Here is a 15,789-nt window from a genome sequence, read left to right on the forward strand (position 1 = left end):
AACATCTTCTATGGCCCTTGGATGTGAGGTGAAATGTCAGAGCGATGATGTCGAAGGAGAGGCCGCCTCATCTCGGGCAGAATTCTTTCTCAGTGGAGGTTAACTCGAGTTCCTGAGGAGGATTTATGTGGAACTGTAAATCTGTTTCTTCGGCTTGTTGGTGTCGCCTTTAATCAGACTCACAAAAAATTTATCATCATTCAGGGAATTGGCCGATTTTTCCAGAAACCAGGTCATAGGTGAATAAGCGCATCGTTTTTAATCGGGACTTCCTATTTTAGCCATTATTACCATGTAATAAGACATTTCAGGCATCATATGGGTCTTGAACACATGAGACATCCCAGAGGAGGACGCAGCTCTGCTCACAGCTCGGCCGGACAGGCGCTGCATTGTCACCGTGGATTCCTCTCCTCTGCCTCATCCAGGCAGAGCTGTGAAGATAACGGACCCTCAGAATAGACACGGCTCACAGGGGCCCTTTATGCGGGTGAGGCGAGGCCCCTGTGCTCAACGCTCCAGCGACTATTATCAAATATTAATTTGTTTGGGGGAGAAACATGAGTAAGCAGAAAGAATCACCGCCCCACGAGGCGCGACGAGGAGTCATCGTTCGCACAGACGGCTCTCCTGTCATCGTGGCTATGAGGGAACGGACGCCGCCATTTTTGATGTCTGTGGAGCCCAAATGGGCCTTTCAACAACAAAGGTTGATGTTATGAGGCAGGTTTGATCAAAGCGGAAGTGGAAATAACACCCGGAACACGTGTCCTGACTCATCAGAGTCCCCGATAATGACCCGCTTCGTCATGCTCTCTGATTCACGGAGACGCTGCTGCATGTGGCCGCGCTCAGACGTGGCGTCTGGCAGCTTGTCGGACACGACTCACGCGGCCTTTGATGAACGACGAGAGCAACAACCGCCGTGTTCATTCAAAGCATTGTTGTGGTTTGGCGAATGATTAATACGTCTCAAAGAATTCCAAAGAATCGTAAATACACTAACCCACCGCCTTCCCCGCCGCCGGCGTCATCCTTGTTGGTTTTCCCGAGTTAATGGGCCATTTTGTGAATGAAAGAGATCGTAATCTCTTTATGGACGCCTGTTTGCGACCCGCTACACCATAAATGCAGGATTATTAGACGGAAAATTGCAGCCGTTCTACCCCAAAAAGTAGGAAAAAAAGGGCAAAAATGAAAGACGAAGAGGACAAGAGGCAGGAAATCTGCCGGCGTGTATCTGGTGTCGGCTTTAATCCAACAAATGTTCTTACTGTTAATATTTTACAAACATGACACCTCGCGTTTAACAAAGACAGTATCGAGTCTGTCGTTGGCTTCTTTTGTTACGTTTCAGTTTATTTGTCAGGAAAATGGCAAAAGAGCCGCGGAACATCGTCGGTGCGGCCGCGAGGACGAAGAGCTGAAACCAAACGAGCCCTGATGCAGCATCTGCAGGGCGAGGATAACAATGTGGCATAACTTATTATAAACAGGCCGCGTTCTTGGACGGGGTCTAAATTAAAACATGGAGCTGGCCAGGCGCCTGTTTACACAGTCATTATCAGTGTAAACACGGCCGTTCGCCCGTGGCGCTGCGCTCCTTTCCATCCCAGGGCCGCGGCGGACTGAGGGCTTCATCATTTCCTCATAGTTTCGCCCGTCTCTGAGCTCGCGCTCCTCATTCTGCGTGTGCAGGAGCGCCGCGGATAGGATCGCCCCTGGCACGGACGCAGAGAGGCCGAGGGCCGGCAGTCAGGGCAGATACTGGAGGACTGGCATAGCTCCTGACTGCTCCATTAGGGTACGTTACAACACTCGAACATGGCACGCTGCCCTCTGTGCAGCCATTTTGGCACCGAGTGCAGAATTTCCATCCATTTAACTCATTGCTGAAAAAGGGTTTTATTAGGATTGGCGTTGTTCCCGTGTAGATTTTATATGTCACCAAATATGTGCTGGCATGGGCGTTTGAGGGGAGAGGGAGCGAGCGAGGGAGCGAGTGTGAGTAAATGAGATCACTTGGTACTATCAAAGTGCAGGCAGGACTATGACACCGTTATAAATAGAAGAAAGGAAGTAAGCAAGGTTAAACCGCTCAGACACAGATACTAAATGTGTAGCTGAGAGTCATTTAAAGACCCACGCTCCCTTTTACACCCATTTTCCTAGAAATATAATCTCATCACCTCATGGTTTCCTGCTGAAAAATCTTGATTTTGAGCTCAAATGGTGTCAGGGTGTCAGCGGCTGGAGATGCAGGCCTGTGTGAACGGCTCGTTATTGGCCAAGGGTGAATTATTGCCTCACGACCGGAGGAGAATCCGACGAGCTCTCTTCCACGTCACGCTGACTCGATTGGGCAAGAAGGAAATGATCAATTCAAGGTCCTCTGTTATTGCTGTGCAAATGTTTTTGCTGCGTAAGCGGTTCCCTCCTCAGCCCGCTGTGCACACACCTGCAAATGGAGATATTTACAGAGGACATGTGCCTGATCTGCGTTCCGACCCAAAACTGCAAATGTAGCGCACGGACCGGGTCAAGCTGATAAAGGCGGGAGGACAGTGGGGGAGGGTGTGCAGGTGCCCTGAAACTGTAAAAACACAATCAAAGCCTTCAAACGATGTTAAAGTGGAACCGGTCTGGTCCACGGACCACATCCAGGTTCTGTCCTTCATCACCGCAGCCCTCCGCGGTTCTGCTGATATCTACCTGCAGTGACTTTCACCTCTGGCTGCCGGCAGCTGTCCCGTTGAAGAGGGCCCGCGTGGGATTCTCACGCCGCTGCTGCCTGCATGAGACCGGCTTTACAGCTTTTAGCATTCAAAGAACATCCGCCGGGGCCTCCTGTTACCGTGTTACTAAACAAACATGGCACTGCTCATCGCCACCAGTGGGAACAGATGAAAAGCCCCCTCAGGAAAGGGACCCCATTACGTGGCTTGTTGTTCATTTGCTTTATGAATTTGGATCCGTTTACAGATTTGAGGTGAGCTATTTCGATTGTAACCTCTAGCCTCCAAGGCCGCTTTAAAGCGGCGCTCCTCGGGCTCTGTCTTGACTTTGACGAAGCGTCCCGGTCCCCAAAGTAATGAGGTCAGACTAATTGGAGAAGGAGGTGCCGTAGAGGCGTTTGGGAGAAATCGGGAGTGGTTAAAGTGTGATAGCAGCGGCGCCGGATCCCGTTTCTGCTCCGGCTCCTCATTCTAATCCAGCCTGGTATGTGTCGAGATCAGAGCGGCTCTCTTTTATTGCGCTTCGGTCTGATCTCCTCTGCCGCCACGATTTTGTTGCAGAAGACACTCGACTAATGTGCTGACGGCACTGACCCGAGCTCACTGACGGACCTGAAATGAAGCGCTTCCCCCCCCCACCAAAAAAAAACGAGCCCTGTAGTCAATTTCAGGTCCTAACCCCATCAGAAACATGGCACTGGACAGCTGTGTGTTCCCCTTGATGTTATTTATGTCAGCCACTTACATAAATACACTATGACACACATACGCATTCACACTTGTACACGTGGGCCCATGTGTAAAAGTGTGCACTCACATGGGCGCAGACACACACACACACACACGCACGCACGCACACACACCCGAAGGATATTATGTCTCTCTCAGCAGAGTTGGTCAGAGCAGCGTGAACACATGACGGCTTTGTTGTAAATCACATCGTTCAGAATCTTTCAGATTCCGGTTCAGCGTTGAAAGTCACGTTTCCAGGTGCCAAATGTGATCCAGTTCCTAACAACATCGTAACATTAATGGCCCACAGTCCAGAGAAAAACATCTACAACGCTGTTGATACCATTAGAGGTTTGGATGAGTAGGAACTTTTGATATTGATGATGTTGTTTTTTTCCCCCTTTTTCCGGTTTTCCTTCTTTTCTGTTTTTTTGGAAGTATCGAGACATCTGGAGCAGATTATGACAATTTCAGAGATCAGGAATGTTCACCAGGTGCTTGAAAAGAAAAATTAGACACAGCTCTGTGAGTCCAATCCCCACCAAGAAATGCAAATCAAAGAATAGAATTTCTGCGTGCACCTTACTGCCAGTGTGAAAATATTAGGTAACGCATCAGCAAAGCTCCGTGTTCAGCTCACGGTTCAGTCCTGCTCTTCCCAGGTGTTCCAGACAGATGTGGACAAAAGAGAGGTGGACATTTCTGCCTGTAACAAACGCTGAGTCGTGAATATGCGAAACAGGAAGTGGCGTTTCCCTGCATTGGGGGCGTCAGTGCCAGCCTCCGCAGGGCTGCTGTTCCCTCGGAGCAAACGCTGCCCTTGTGCTAAAAAGAAATCGGTCTCATGTGGCGGCAACCTTGAACTTTGTTTCTCGGAGAGCTCGGACGAGCGGCGTGCCACAACAAACAGCGCGGAGCTTATGAAGACACCGTTGGAGGGAATACTGCTGTAATCTAATCAGTCCACTCGGGAGGAAAGGTTATGGGAAAGTTGAATTGCAGTTTGAATTCAGTTCCAAGGTCAAATAAATTAGTCATACCCAGCTACTAGTTGTAAAGATGGATCCTTGAATCCCAGATTAAATCAGCTGCCATGCGGTTCTAAATCTGAACTAAATAAACAACTTATTATAACCTCGGGGGATAATTATAACATTTAAAAGGAGGGTAAACATGCTAGTCAACTCCTAACTAAACCCCCTTAATACCCCGCTGGAGAACTGGCTCCTGTAGCTCCCTTTAAAGAATTTACAGGCTCACTGACAACGTTTGATTCAGTCGAAGCTTCCGATAAAAGGCAGAAAATTAGGAACTAAAGGCGTGAAGAGACCTGCGTGTTATCATGATCCAGGCCAGGTGGATTTATCAGTGACTCAGGTTTAACACCAAGGACAAGAAATGTGCACATGGAACCGAGGAAAGCCTCCTTTCATCAGCGTTTCTGAGTCGACCGCTGAAGCATCTGGAGATGTACGTTTGGGTTCAAAGGTCGGGGTTCAAGAGTGGGCCATGAATTACTTTGGGGATGTATTTGTCACGAAAAAGTGATTTTTTTTAAAAATCCGGTTGAACTTTTTTCTTTTAAAATCTTCCTTCTAACCAGTAAATCCATTCATGAAATCCAAGACGGCGGTAATAACGTCAGAACATGAACTTCATGGTGACTGTAACCAGATAATCTGGCCTGGCATCACACATAACTCTCATTCCAAGACGCTTTATCAGTTTAAGTCTGCAAGCGCCACAGCTGTCTTCCTGACCTGTGGCAGACTATCTGGCTGCAGGTTAGGATGCTGAGGCTGCTCATGTTACCAACAATTGGCACGGGCGCGTTTGTGCGGGCGCGTTTGTGCGCTGACGCGGCGTGACAGCTGAGCGGACGGCGCACGGGCGGCGGCCTCGCGGACGCGGCTGGTGCGGAGGTCCACGGCGGTACGGCCGTCCCGGACAGGTGATGGAGGAGGAAACGGGCTCGCGGGGGGATGTGAAAGTGAAAGCGACAGCTCCTCCTGACGCCTCAGAATTAAGATATGGGGGGGGATTCGGAGGGTCAAAGGTCAGGGTTGGCAGAGACCTGCGTCAGGTTCCGCATCGCACCTTTTGTGGCAACGTGAAGGTCGGCCGAGAGGTCAACTATGCAACTCTGAGTGAGGATCAACACTCGCGCGCTCCTTTAGAATAGTTTTTCTGGGTTTCAAAGAAATGCTGTTTTCACCGGTGGGGGGCAGAGGCCAAGGCTTTGGAAAAAGAGAAGGCTATTATATTTCCACGGCATTTCACCGGAGAAGAGTGGAACCTTCTTACCTGCTGCAACTGCTGAACAGAGAGGTGTCAAAAGTGAAACCTGATCAGCACATCTGACAAAGAAGGGGCTGCTGCGGAGGCGCAGTTCAGAGAGAGCGAGACCGGCGTCCCCGCAGCAGATGGGGGCTTTATCGTTGTCGCCGGGGGCAGAAGAAACCCACAAAAAAGGCCGGGCTGTGACACATGTCCTGATGCGGAGGGGGATTCTTCTCACCAGGACTTTGGTGTGTCATCATGTTACCGTCCTGTCAAAAGCCTCCACCCTGAACGCCTGCGCCGCATTGTCCCACAGCGCGAGTGGAGGGGGGAATAAAGGGGACAAGATAATGAAAAAAGGAGTAGGCTTGGCAGGGGGAGTGAGCCAAGTTTTTGCCTTTTGTTGGCAATGCGATAATGGCGATAAAGAGGTGATCAAAGGGGTGCGTGATTGCTCTGGTGGGTTCTGAGGACCATTCGCTGGTGAGATAGAGAGAGTGACCAGGAGAGGACAGAAACACGCTTCAGATGATGAAGCCTGTCAGGAGACGGGATATCGCACCCGCAACGCCTCATTCAGAGCAGTTTTAGCTCAGAAGAGAAGTCGCCAGGACATTAGATGACAACAACTGTTGCGTTTTTCACAATGCAAGAAAAAGAAAGAGGGAGGGTCCATGCGTGGATCCAAGCAGAAACGATTGGTTTAGTCATAACACACCCCAGATGTGCTTAATCCCCAAATAAACAGGAGATAAAGCCAGTTTTACTGTGTGGCGTCACAGTGATACTAACGCGCAGCAAAACTCTTCTCTCTTTACTGGCTACAGCTGTATGTGTGGGAACAGTGGACACTGGAGTCTCCGTAGAGGGGAGGGGGCGAGAAAAGCTGGATGCCAGTCTGCCGATGGTGCTGCGAGATTCACCCCCAGGTGGAAAAGCTGCGCTTTCAGGGGTCAGAGGTCGCAGACACCGACGTGGTCACACACACTTGTCAGAAGGTTATTTACAACTGGGGAGGCCCACCTCAGACCACCTACCTCTGTCCCCCCCGTAATGCTGTAGATTTGCAGGAGGCACCTTCAAGCGAGATCCACTAGGTGGCAGTAAAGCCCCAAATACAGCCTGTCAGGAAACCTCCATCGGTTGTGCAGAAAAGGTTCCATTGATTTGGTTATGTGGCATTTCTGTTTTTAATGATCACAAAATTCAGAGACAGCAGCGTAAAAAGACTGGATATATAAAATGTCAAAAACAAGCCTACTTATCTGATTTGGCCCTCCGAATCCCCCCTCACAAATCTCAAACAGGAGTTCAGCAATAACGTCTCTGTTCCTGAGTGAATTGTGCAACTATAGGAGGGTTTTAAACAAAAAAGAAACAGTACATATTATTGAGCAAACACGCCAAAGGTTAAAAACAAAAAGAGTGCCAGAGATTTGGGGGGCAAAAATATAATGCAGACTTTCTAAAGGCCTGACATCAGAAGTCATGTCACCAATTTAACGTGAAATAATCTACTCCAAATGTATGAGGGCCACATTCCAGAGAGGGACCGTGCACATCCAGATCTGCAGAGGTTTCCACAGTGTCACAAGCGTGGAGCTCCGCCTCTGGGAAGTGGGCGGGGCCCGCAGAGGCTGGGGAAAAATAAATAGCACGTTGCCCCCTGGTGGTTGAGAGGAGGCATTGCACTAAAGGATGTTTGCGAAAAGAAAAAAGATTTCTCTTGAAATCGTCCTTTTCTTAAAGTTTGTAATTAGATTTTAAGAGGATCTCAGGCAAAAAAAAAAACCCAACAATATTTTTCGTATATTTCCTGTAATGTATAACCAGTCTGTATGTAACCCTCAAATTATCCAAAAGAACTCTGAAACAACTGTGCAGTAAACAGGAAGAGGACGTGGAACCGATGGATCACCAGGAGGAAACAGTCATGAGGTATTAAGACAATAAAAAAAAGAACTGCACCACTGTTAGAAGGAAAACATGCCACTTATTGTGCAGCAGTTACTGAAAAAATGGGTCAACGATGCAGTTTCAGCAAGTTTCCAGCAGTTATCTGGGTTCAGGAGAGCACCTTAACATGTTCAGAGGAGGTCATATTAATCACCTAAGCTGTGGTTCATAAGTAGGCTCAGTCTTGAAAGGTGTTGTTCCGCATCAGCCATGATCATAAATGAATATTTGATCCTCTGTCCCATTAGATAATATCTCTAATTGTGTCTGCCTGACAGCTCCAACCTCCCGCTACCATCCTTACATAATGCTGACATCTAATCAACATAAAGATCAACGAGCAGAGACTGTGAAGGTGACTTTCACAAATGTGACGCATGACAATAGGTTGAGTCTTTGGGACAATTGTAGGGGGGGGGATAACCAAAAAGCTGGGATGTCTCTGTTCTCCTGGCTCCTTCAGTCCCAACATTTTCTCCATAAATGATTCTCTCTAGACCGTTTTGTGGCATTGAAAAGCCCTAAATAGATTCTAAAGTACCACCTCGTTTGATGAGATATATTTTGCAGGATGTGTTTGTCCTTTTCACACCTCAGACTGGGGGTTCGGGTGGGGGGGGGGGGGTCAGAAGTGACAGACCATTCTGACAGTAATTGGATGTTTGATTGCTGTGCTGGGTCAGCCTCAGGCACACAGCACTCATACGTTCTTCTAAACAGTCGACAAAAACAGACATCTGTTATTTGCAGATAGACTCCACAGTGTTGTAGACAGAAGGGATCCTGAAAGGATCGACAATCAAATGCTTCCGTGTGCGACATGCCATAAAACTCAGCACCGCAAAGGCAAAAATATAACTGTAGCATCAACATGGGTGGATGGGTGGGGTTCATTTTCCCGTTCCTAATTTTCTGGCACATTTCTGTTTGTGTCTGTAAAAGCATGCAGAAATGACTCAACGCTTTCTGTTTTAATTGTGCCTCTTCCTGACAGCCACGAACAGCCCTCCGGGGAATCAGCTGGTCGCAGAGATGTAGCGTGTCCTTACCTAACCCGAGCAAAGACTTGAACAAGGCAAAAAAAACCAAAAGACCAAAACCAGAACCAAGAGAGAGAAAAGGGAAAATATTAATGGATAGTGGAGGTGTCACAGCTGTCCGCTCAGTTGTGCATGACATGTTAAACACCGAGAGGCTTTTATCCAAGTGCTTTTCCCAAGGTCCTCCTCACAGGAGGACGAGCAGCGAACAGGCCCACCACCTTTTAAAAAGGTTTGCCGCATCTTAAAAAGAACCCACAAGACCTCGCTCCACTATTCTCAAAGCACCGCCGAGAACGGAGCGACACGCTGGGCCGTGTCCCTTTTCTCACTTCCAATGTCATCCATTAGTTGCTCCGGGGGCTCCCGTGCATCCGTGTCACTGGGAATGGGTTAATTTGATGTGAAGAACATAGAGTTGAATGAGCAGAAGCTGCAGTTGTGGTGCTCAAAAGGAACATTTTAGTCTCCTCCAACCGTTCCCATGCACACGTTTGGTAACAGATGAAGCTCCTCGTGCATGTGCACGCACCACATGCTGGCCCGATCGATGCATTACGTTCCACAGGAGCTGTGTGTGATGAGCAGCCAGCAGGGGGATGGGTCAATCCGCCGCGGCGCGCTAACCAGCTCTGGCTGTACTCGCACATTTTCTCAAGTGTTGAGAGCAGCAGCTCACTGTTGCTGCACCGCATGAGAGAATATCCAAGTTTGGCACGAGGGAAGCGGATTCAGTCAGTGGGGAAGATTGTTTTCACCAGCTGATGTTTTTGATATCCTGCACAGGTTGTCTGGTCTGGTCCACTTTAGCAGTTCACTTCAGTTAGAGGTGACCTGTGGAGGAGAAGGGCTCCCAGTCCCTGCACCAGGTAAAGTGACCCTTTAATGCTCCTCTGGCAAACTTTGGCAAACTTATTATGAATTTAATGTCGTGCATCTGTGATGGTGATGTTTATATCCAGCAGCATTTTAAAACGTCATTTTGAAATGTCTTTTACGATGCCACACTTGTTGACTCGAGCGCTTGAATAAGGCACCGTAACTGCTTAAAAATCCTTTTAAAGCCTTTGTGTGTCTGAGACAGCATGCACACAGTCAAAATAAATGGACATAAGCTCACTTCAATGTGGCATTAGCCTTTCACATCACACAATGGCCGCATGCCTCAAAAGAGGAAGCAAGAGGTGACTGAGGGTTCCTGTGACGCACGACATTTCAATGAGCACAGCAAGAGCTCTGAGTGTTCACCTGACACTCTGAACGCACCGATGCTCTCCTTCAGCGTTGTGTTTTCATCACGTCTTTATAATAACACAACATAATTAGCGCAAGTCCTTCCAGAAGATCCCTCAGACGGCCTTTTCCATTGAAGTCACTCCCGGCGGGTCACAATGTGAGGAAACGCGACACGTGAAGACGCCGTTCGTCAGCCCTGCTCCTCCTCACGTGTGTTAGAGACCAGTGAAGGCTGCTGATAACGCTTGAATTCATTTGAGGTCATCGCACTGATAAATCTGAAATCAGCATTTAATCACGACGGCGGCTGAGCAAAAGAGATTCAGCCATTTTCATTATATAAATAGCAAATAATAGCAACCTTTAGTCACTGACACAACCTCTTTATTCCATCCAGAGCTTCAACAATATCTGTCCTATATTGTTCTGTCCCTCTGCTGCACGAGAAATAAACAACTAAATAACTGCTTCAGATATTGAATTATGCCCTCGTTGCAGGTTGACTGCCGGTCAGGATTAGTGTTCGGCCGACCACACGGTAAGCTTTAATAATTCATATTAAAATGCACGTCATAATCTCTCCCAGTCAATAAACAACACAGCAAATGTCTTTCATTCAAAACGCACACGGGCTCAGCCAACTCAACTTTAGCCTTTTAGAACCATTTCATAGCCCAAGTCGTGTTAGCAAGTGTGAATTCTGCTGTCGCTCGCGGCAGGCGTGCGACAGAGGTCGCGTCCATCTCAGAATCTGGACAAGAGGGTTCTCCTGATTTAGGCCGGACGAGGAAGCCCAGAAAGAATCAGTCTGACAAACAAAATACAATGAAAACATGTGAGAAAGTGCCGGAGTTTCCCAACTGGTGATTCCCAGGATGTGTGCGTGTGCTTGTGTGTCTGTGTGTGTTGGGTGGGGGGGAGTTACAGACATGTTGATGTTCTACTGCGTGTGTTTGTCCGCAGAAATGAACGTGGAACATGGGTTCTACCGTCAGGTGGCCGTGCAGGATCACGTCCACTACACTGTCGCCTTCTTTGTCTTGGTCATCGGAACAGTGGGCGTTACTGGGAATGCCTTGGTCATGTATGCCTTTTTCTGGTAAGTGGGGGCAAAAAGGACCGTTTGGACAACTGTGAAGACTGATGTTCACACACAGCTGTCTTATCTTTGCTTTTTTTTAATCAAAAATGAAAATATATGACAGTCGTGACAACCTCTCTTTGAAAGGCTGAAATGTCCTGTTAGGTTTCTCTGCAGGCAGTCCAGCGTCCACACACACACACACACACACACACACTCACACACACACACACACACACACACACACACACACACACACACCAGTGTGCCCTTCCTGGGTGTTAGGAGTATCTCTGTGGTATTCTCATGGGCCTGCTGCATTCCATTAAATGCAGAAAAAAGCCGAGTGTAAAGTCAACTCCTTGTGCCGACATGTTTTCTGCATTAGCATCTAGCTTTCAGGCAGCTATCACTTGATAGCTGCCCTGCTGCTTTAGTCACCTCTGTTCAGTAAACAACCCGAACTCTCCATCTGGGCAACGATGGAGAGACGTGTAATAGAGCTAGAGAGACTTTTAATGTGGATTTTCCACAGCAAAGCAGAAACCAAACATCAGTTCAATGAAGGTTAATGGTGTAAATGAAGGGATCTTTAGATCTGCGTAATGGCGGTTCCTGATTCTTCCCCAGAGAGTACGCCTCAACGTATAGGTCAATTTTAATTGCTCTGTTGATTATTGATGACGTGTCTAAATTACCAGACTATTCTTCATTCCAAATGTTAAAGCGCCTTTTGCTCACCATAATGAGTCACCAGGGGAGAGGAGGACTCCATTCGTATTGAATTTTTGGCAGCGCACGTCTGAAGTGACACAATCTGTCATCTGTATCTGATTGGAACTCGAGAGTAATCCCGCAGTTCTTCGGTCTCCATTTGTGTTTGAAGCTGCTCAATCGTGGTGCGTTTCAGTAACAAGAAGCTGCAAACGCCGCCCAACTTCTTCATCATGAACCTGGCCGTCAGCGACTTCCTCATGGCTATTACGCAGTCGCCCATCTTCTTCATCAACTCCCTTTACAAGGGCTGGATTTTCGGTGAAGCAGGTACTTCACTCCAACTGTTGCGAAGCTTTGCTGAATAAAAGGAAGATCTCAACGTCCGATCTCTCCACAGGCTGTAAAATCTATGCTTTCTGCGGAGCTTGGTTTGGAATAGCCTCCATGATCAACCTCCTCACCATCGCCATCGATCGCTACATTGTCATCACCAAACCCCTGCAGGCCATACAGTGGACCTCCAAGAAGCGCACGTGCATCTACATCGCGCTCGTCTGGTTGTACTCGCTGGCCTGGAGCCTTGCTCCGCTCTTGGGGTGGAGTAAGTGATTCCTCCTCTCCACTGATTGCTACTGTTAAATCCAACAGTCCATTCTTACCTTTGTGCTTGAAGGTTCCTACATACCGGAGGGCCTGATGACCTCATGCACATGGGACTACATGACCTCCACGCCTGCCAATAAAAGCTATACGTTGATGTTGTGCTGCTTTGTATTTTTCGTGCCCCTGGGCATCATATCCTACTGCTACCTCTGCATGTTCCTGGCGATCCGGCACACCAGCAGGTGAGAGACACGAGCCTCGGAGAGATGAACGACAATAAAGGGGCTGATTTTAATGATGAGTGACTGCTCGCCTGCGGATGATGTTTTCTTCCGTAAATCATCTCTAGCAAATATCAGGTGTACAATTTAAGATCCAATAAGGTAAACCAATCAGGGAATGATCAGCAGGTAGGTGGACAACAACAGATCACCTTCATTTATACAGCGTCTGTTATTAAATTAAAGTGGTGTCCAGTTGCTTTTAAGAGCAGGAAGAAACTGAAAGAGAGAGAGTCACTTGTCAAGTATCTAGATTCTACACACTAAACCTCTCAGATTGTCTCCTCCTCATTCATTTCGGCTCTGAACCTGCTCGTCTGGTTGGTTCCTTTTCTTCTCTCTCCCTCAGAGATGTGGAGAAGTTGGGCTCTCAGAGGAGGAAGTCGGCCATCATTCAGCAGCAATCCATCAAGACTGAATGGAAGTTGGCCAAGATTGCTTTTGTGGTTATTATCGTATTTGTGCTGTCCTGGTCACCCTATGCATGCGTCACGCTCATCGCCTGGGCTGGGTAAATATACAGAACCCCGCTGGTGCCTTGGACAGAGCAGAACGCCTGCAGATTGAGGAAAAATACAGAAGGAATCTGCAGGAAATAGTGAGGACGTGAGTGTTTGCTCTTTTCCAGATATGGAAGCATCCTGGATCCCTACTCTAAAACTGTCCCGGCTGTTATCGCCAAGGCGTCAGCCATCTACAACCCTTTCATCTATGCAATCATTCATTCCAAATACAGGTGAGGGCAGCCGGTCGCCACAGCAATCGCCTCAACTCAGGGAACAAGATGCGCTAATTGCAGAAATCTGGTTATTTCCAACAGGAACACGCTGGCAGAGAAAGTTCCCTGTCTGCACTTCCTGTCCCAGGCGACCAGGCGGGAGTGCATCTCGGTGTCCCAGAGTGAATCCTCCCTCAGGGACTCCATGCTGAGAAGACACTCGTCAGGCTGCAAACCCATGTTCCACAGGGTGATGTCCATGTCTACGACAGACACGGTCAGTCCCTGTTCTGATGTCACCGTGGACCCAATATGCTTATTGGTGCCATCATTGTTTATTCTGGGAGTATTTTGGTTCCCGGGAAGCTGCAGAACAAGTTTTATTTTTCCGAATGACGAGGTTGATCTTCACCTGCAGCACATCTGGAGTGACGTGGAGCTGGACCCCATCAGCCACCCCCGGCAGGCCAGTTACTCACTGAGAGCTCTGAAGGACAAAGAATATAAGTCAGTGACGACGTTACCAGAGGAGAAGGGAAGCTAAAGCCGGGAACAGGTACGGTCAGGTTTGGTATCAACAGCCGCATTGGTCTTTGTTTAAAGCTAAATTCTGTTCTTGGCTGACGTTGTAGACGGAGGCTCGCCGACCAGACGTGAATACAATCATCCAAGTCTTTAACAGAGGAAGCACTTTGGCACAGAAGAGGGCAACAATCAGACTCCTGGAAGCGGAACAAATAGAGACGGGAAAGGGAACGTGGGAGGGGAAAAAACGCACAAAAGATAGTGGAAAAATAGAGGCTGCAGTTCCATATTCAGCCGGAGCCTCTGGATAACATGTGATCTCCCAGCTATCACCTGACCCCACTCAGAGAAAGGCCTCCTGGGCTTCTATTGTAAGGAACAACATACCATAACACAGAGAAGACATGATGGATGGAGAGGCTTTGTATTTCACATTGTCGGGAGATTTAAAAATGCACAGCGGGCAGGAGCTCTGCCCCCCCCCATCCCCATCAGGTTGGACAGCAGACACTGTGGGATCATGGGAGTTGTTGTTTACATTGAGAACAGCTGGTGCTGCCGATGATATTATTAATGTTATATTTAGTTTCAGTGATCAAAAGACTCAGTCAGACTACAGATTACAGTTAGATTAATCTGGGGTTGGAATTTAGAGGCAACATTGCCGCGCTCTGTTTTATTCACTGCTGAAGCTGCTGCGTGATCTTTCCAGGCAGGGAGGGAAGCACCACCCTTCAAAACCGTCGTTGTTGGGACCCGACCCCGTGATTTCATACTCGCGGTGCGTGAGCAATCATCTGATGCGTTTAATGTCAGTAAAACTAATGGGCTCAGGGATACAGTGTTTTCTAAATATTACTGCAAAGACATTCCAAGTTCTGGAAGCCACACACATCTTTAACCTGCAGGAAATCTTGAAAAACCTCTTTTTTTCCCAGTAAATTACCGTGTTGAATAGTGGCCAGAGAAATGCTCTTTCCTCCGATGATGTCACACTGATGAAATGTGCTTTTCTGTTCATTATTACACAAACTGTTAGTTTTTTTGGAGTGTCAGTAAGATTAACTGTTGCAGGATTGGCATTGTAGCGTCAATTGTAGCGTTTGCATCTTTTCCTGTAGCAGTTTGCTGCTCAGACTTTTCTCTAACTTAATGGTTCAACACGTTTATTTTTTGTAGGAAATAAAACTGTGAGATATTATTGTTTTTGACTCTCCTTTTTGTGTCTGCAGACCTGCTAACATCCCCATTACAAACAGGTTTTTTTTGAGGATCACTAGAAGTTTGCAAACCACCTCTGGTGCAGAAAGAGCGAGATAAGAACATTGGACAATTATACTGACCTGGATTTAAAATGAGGACACACAAAACACGAGCTCTTATCAGACCCGTCCACATTTGATAGCAACACTTTCTTCATGTGACACGGTTGCCTCGCAAGTTGTGTGTGTGTGTGTTTTTTTTTTCCTTTTATTTAAAAACACTTTGCGGAACAAGGTTCAAACAGTCATGTTTGATCTGCTGCTGACAGGGAGTGTTGCTGCCCCTGCAGTGACACATTCCAGCTCCTAACAGAAATGATTTGTCGCTGTTAGTGGTTGGTTTGGAGGGGATGAGTGAAGCGAAGCGGAATGTGAGGAAATCATGATGTGGCTATTAAAGTGGCATTTGCTCTATCTGCTTAGGTGTGCTTGTGTCATCAGGAAGTTCAGATTATCTCCCTTATCACTGAATGGATGATAAATAAAGATTTATGGAGGTCAGGAAGAAGGAAAATTAAAATCCAAGCTGCAGCTGGTGAGAGAAATAGGTTTTGGTAATCACGATTTTATCATTGTTATATAAGCTTACACTTGTTCACTCAGGTTGTTTTTTTTTTAACCTT

At 47.6% G+C, this 15,789-nt stretch overlaps 1 protein-coding gene across 4 annotated transcripts; it reads left to right on the forward strand.

Moving 5' to 3' along the window:
- Nucleotides 1–1,711: 1,711 nt before the first annotated feature.
- On the forward strand, nucleotides 1,712–15,105 carry opn4xa (opsin 4xa). 4 transcript variants are annotated; one of them, XM_057018861.1, is made up of 12 exons: nucleotides 1,712–1,804; nucleotides 9,530–9,612; nucleotides 10,478–10,517; nucleotides 10,943–11,078; nucleotides 11,947–12,104; nucleotides 12,175–12,378; nucleotides 12,451–12,622; nucleotides 13,011–13,172; nucleotides 13,290–13,397; nucleotides 13,482–13,656; nucleotides 13,798–13,935; nucleotides 14,012–15,105. In XM_057018861.1, the coding sequence occupies exons 4-11, from the start codon at nucleotides 10,945–10,947 to the stop codon at nucleotides 13,921–13,923; spliced, it is 1,239 nt and encodes a 412-aa protein (XP_056874841.1). In that variant the 5' UTR covers nucleotides 1,712–1,804; nucleotides 9,530–9,612; nucleotides 10,478–10,517; nucleotides 10,943–10,944; the 3' UTR covers nucleotides 13,924–13,935; nucleotides 14,012–15,105. The 4 variants fall into 4 exon arrangements, with proteins under 4 accessions (XP_056874841.1, XP_056874840.1, XP_056874842.1 ...); XM_057018860.1 differs by lacking the exon at nucleotides 1,712–1,804 and having other exon boundaries at nucleotides 9,329–9,612; XM_057018862.1 differs by lacking the exon at nucleotides 1,712–1,804 and having other exon boundaries at nucleotides 9,331–9,612; nucleotides 11,971–12,104.
- Nucleotides 15,106–15,789: the final 684 nt, after the last annotated feature.

The sequence above is a fragment of the Takifugu flavidus genome, chromosome 20, assembly GCF_003711565.1.
Source record: "Takifugu flavidus isolate HTHZ2018 chromosome 20, ASM371156v2, whole genome shotgun sequence".
NCBI lineage: Eukaryota > Metazoa > Chordata > Actinopteri > Tetraodontiformes > Tetraodontidae > Takifugu > Takifugu flavidus.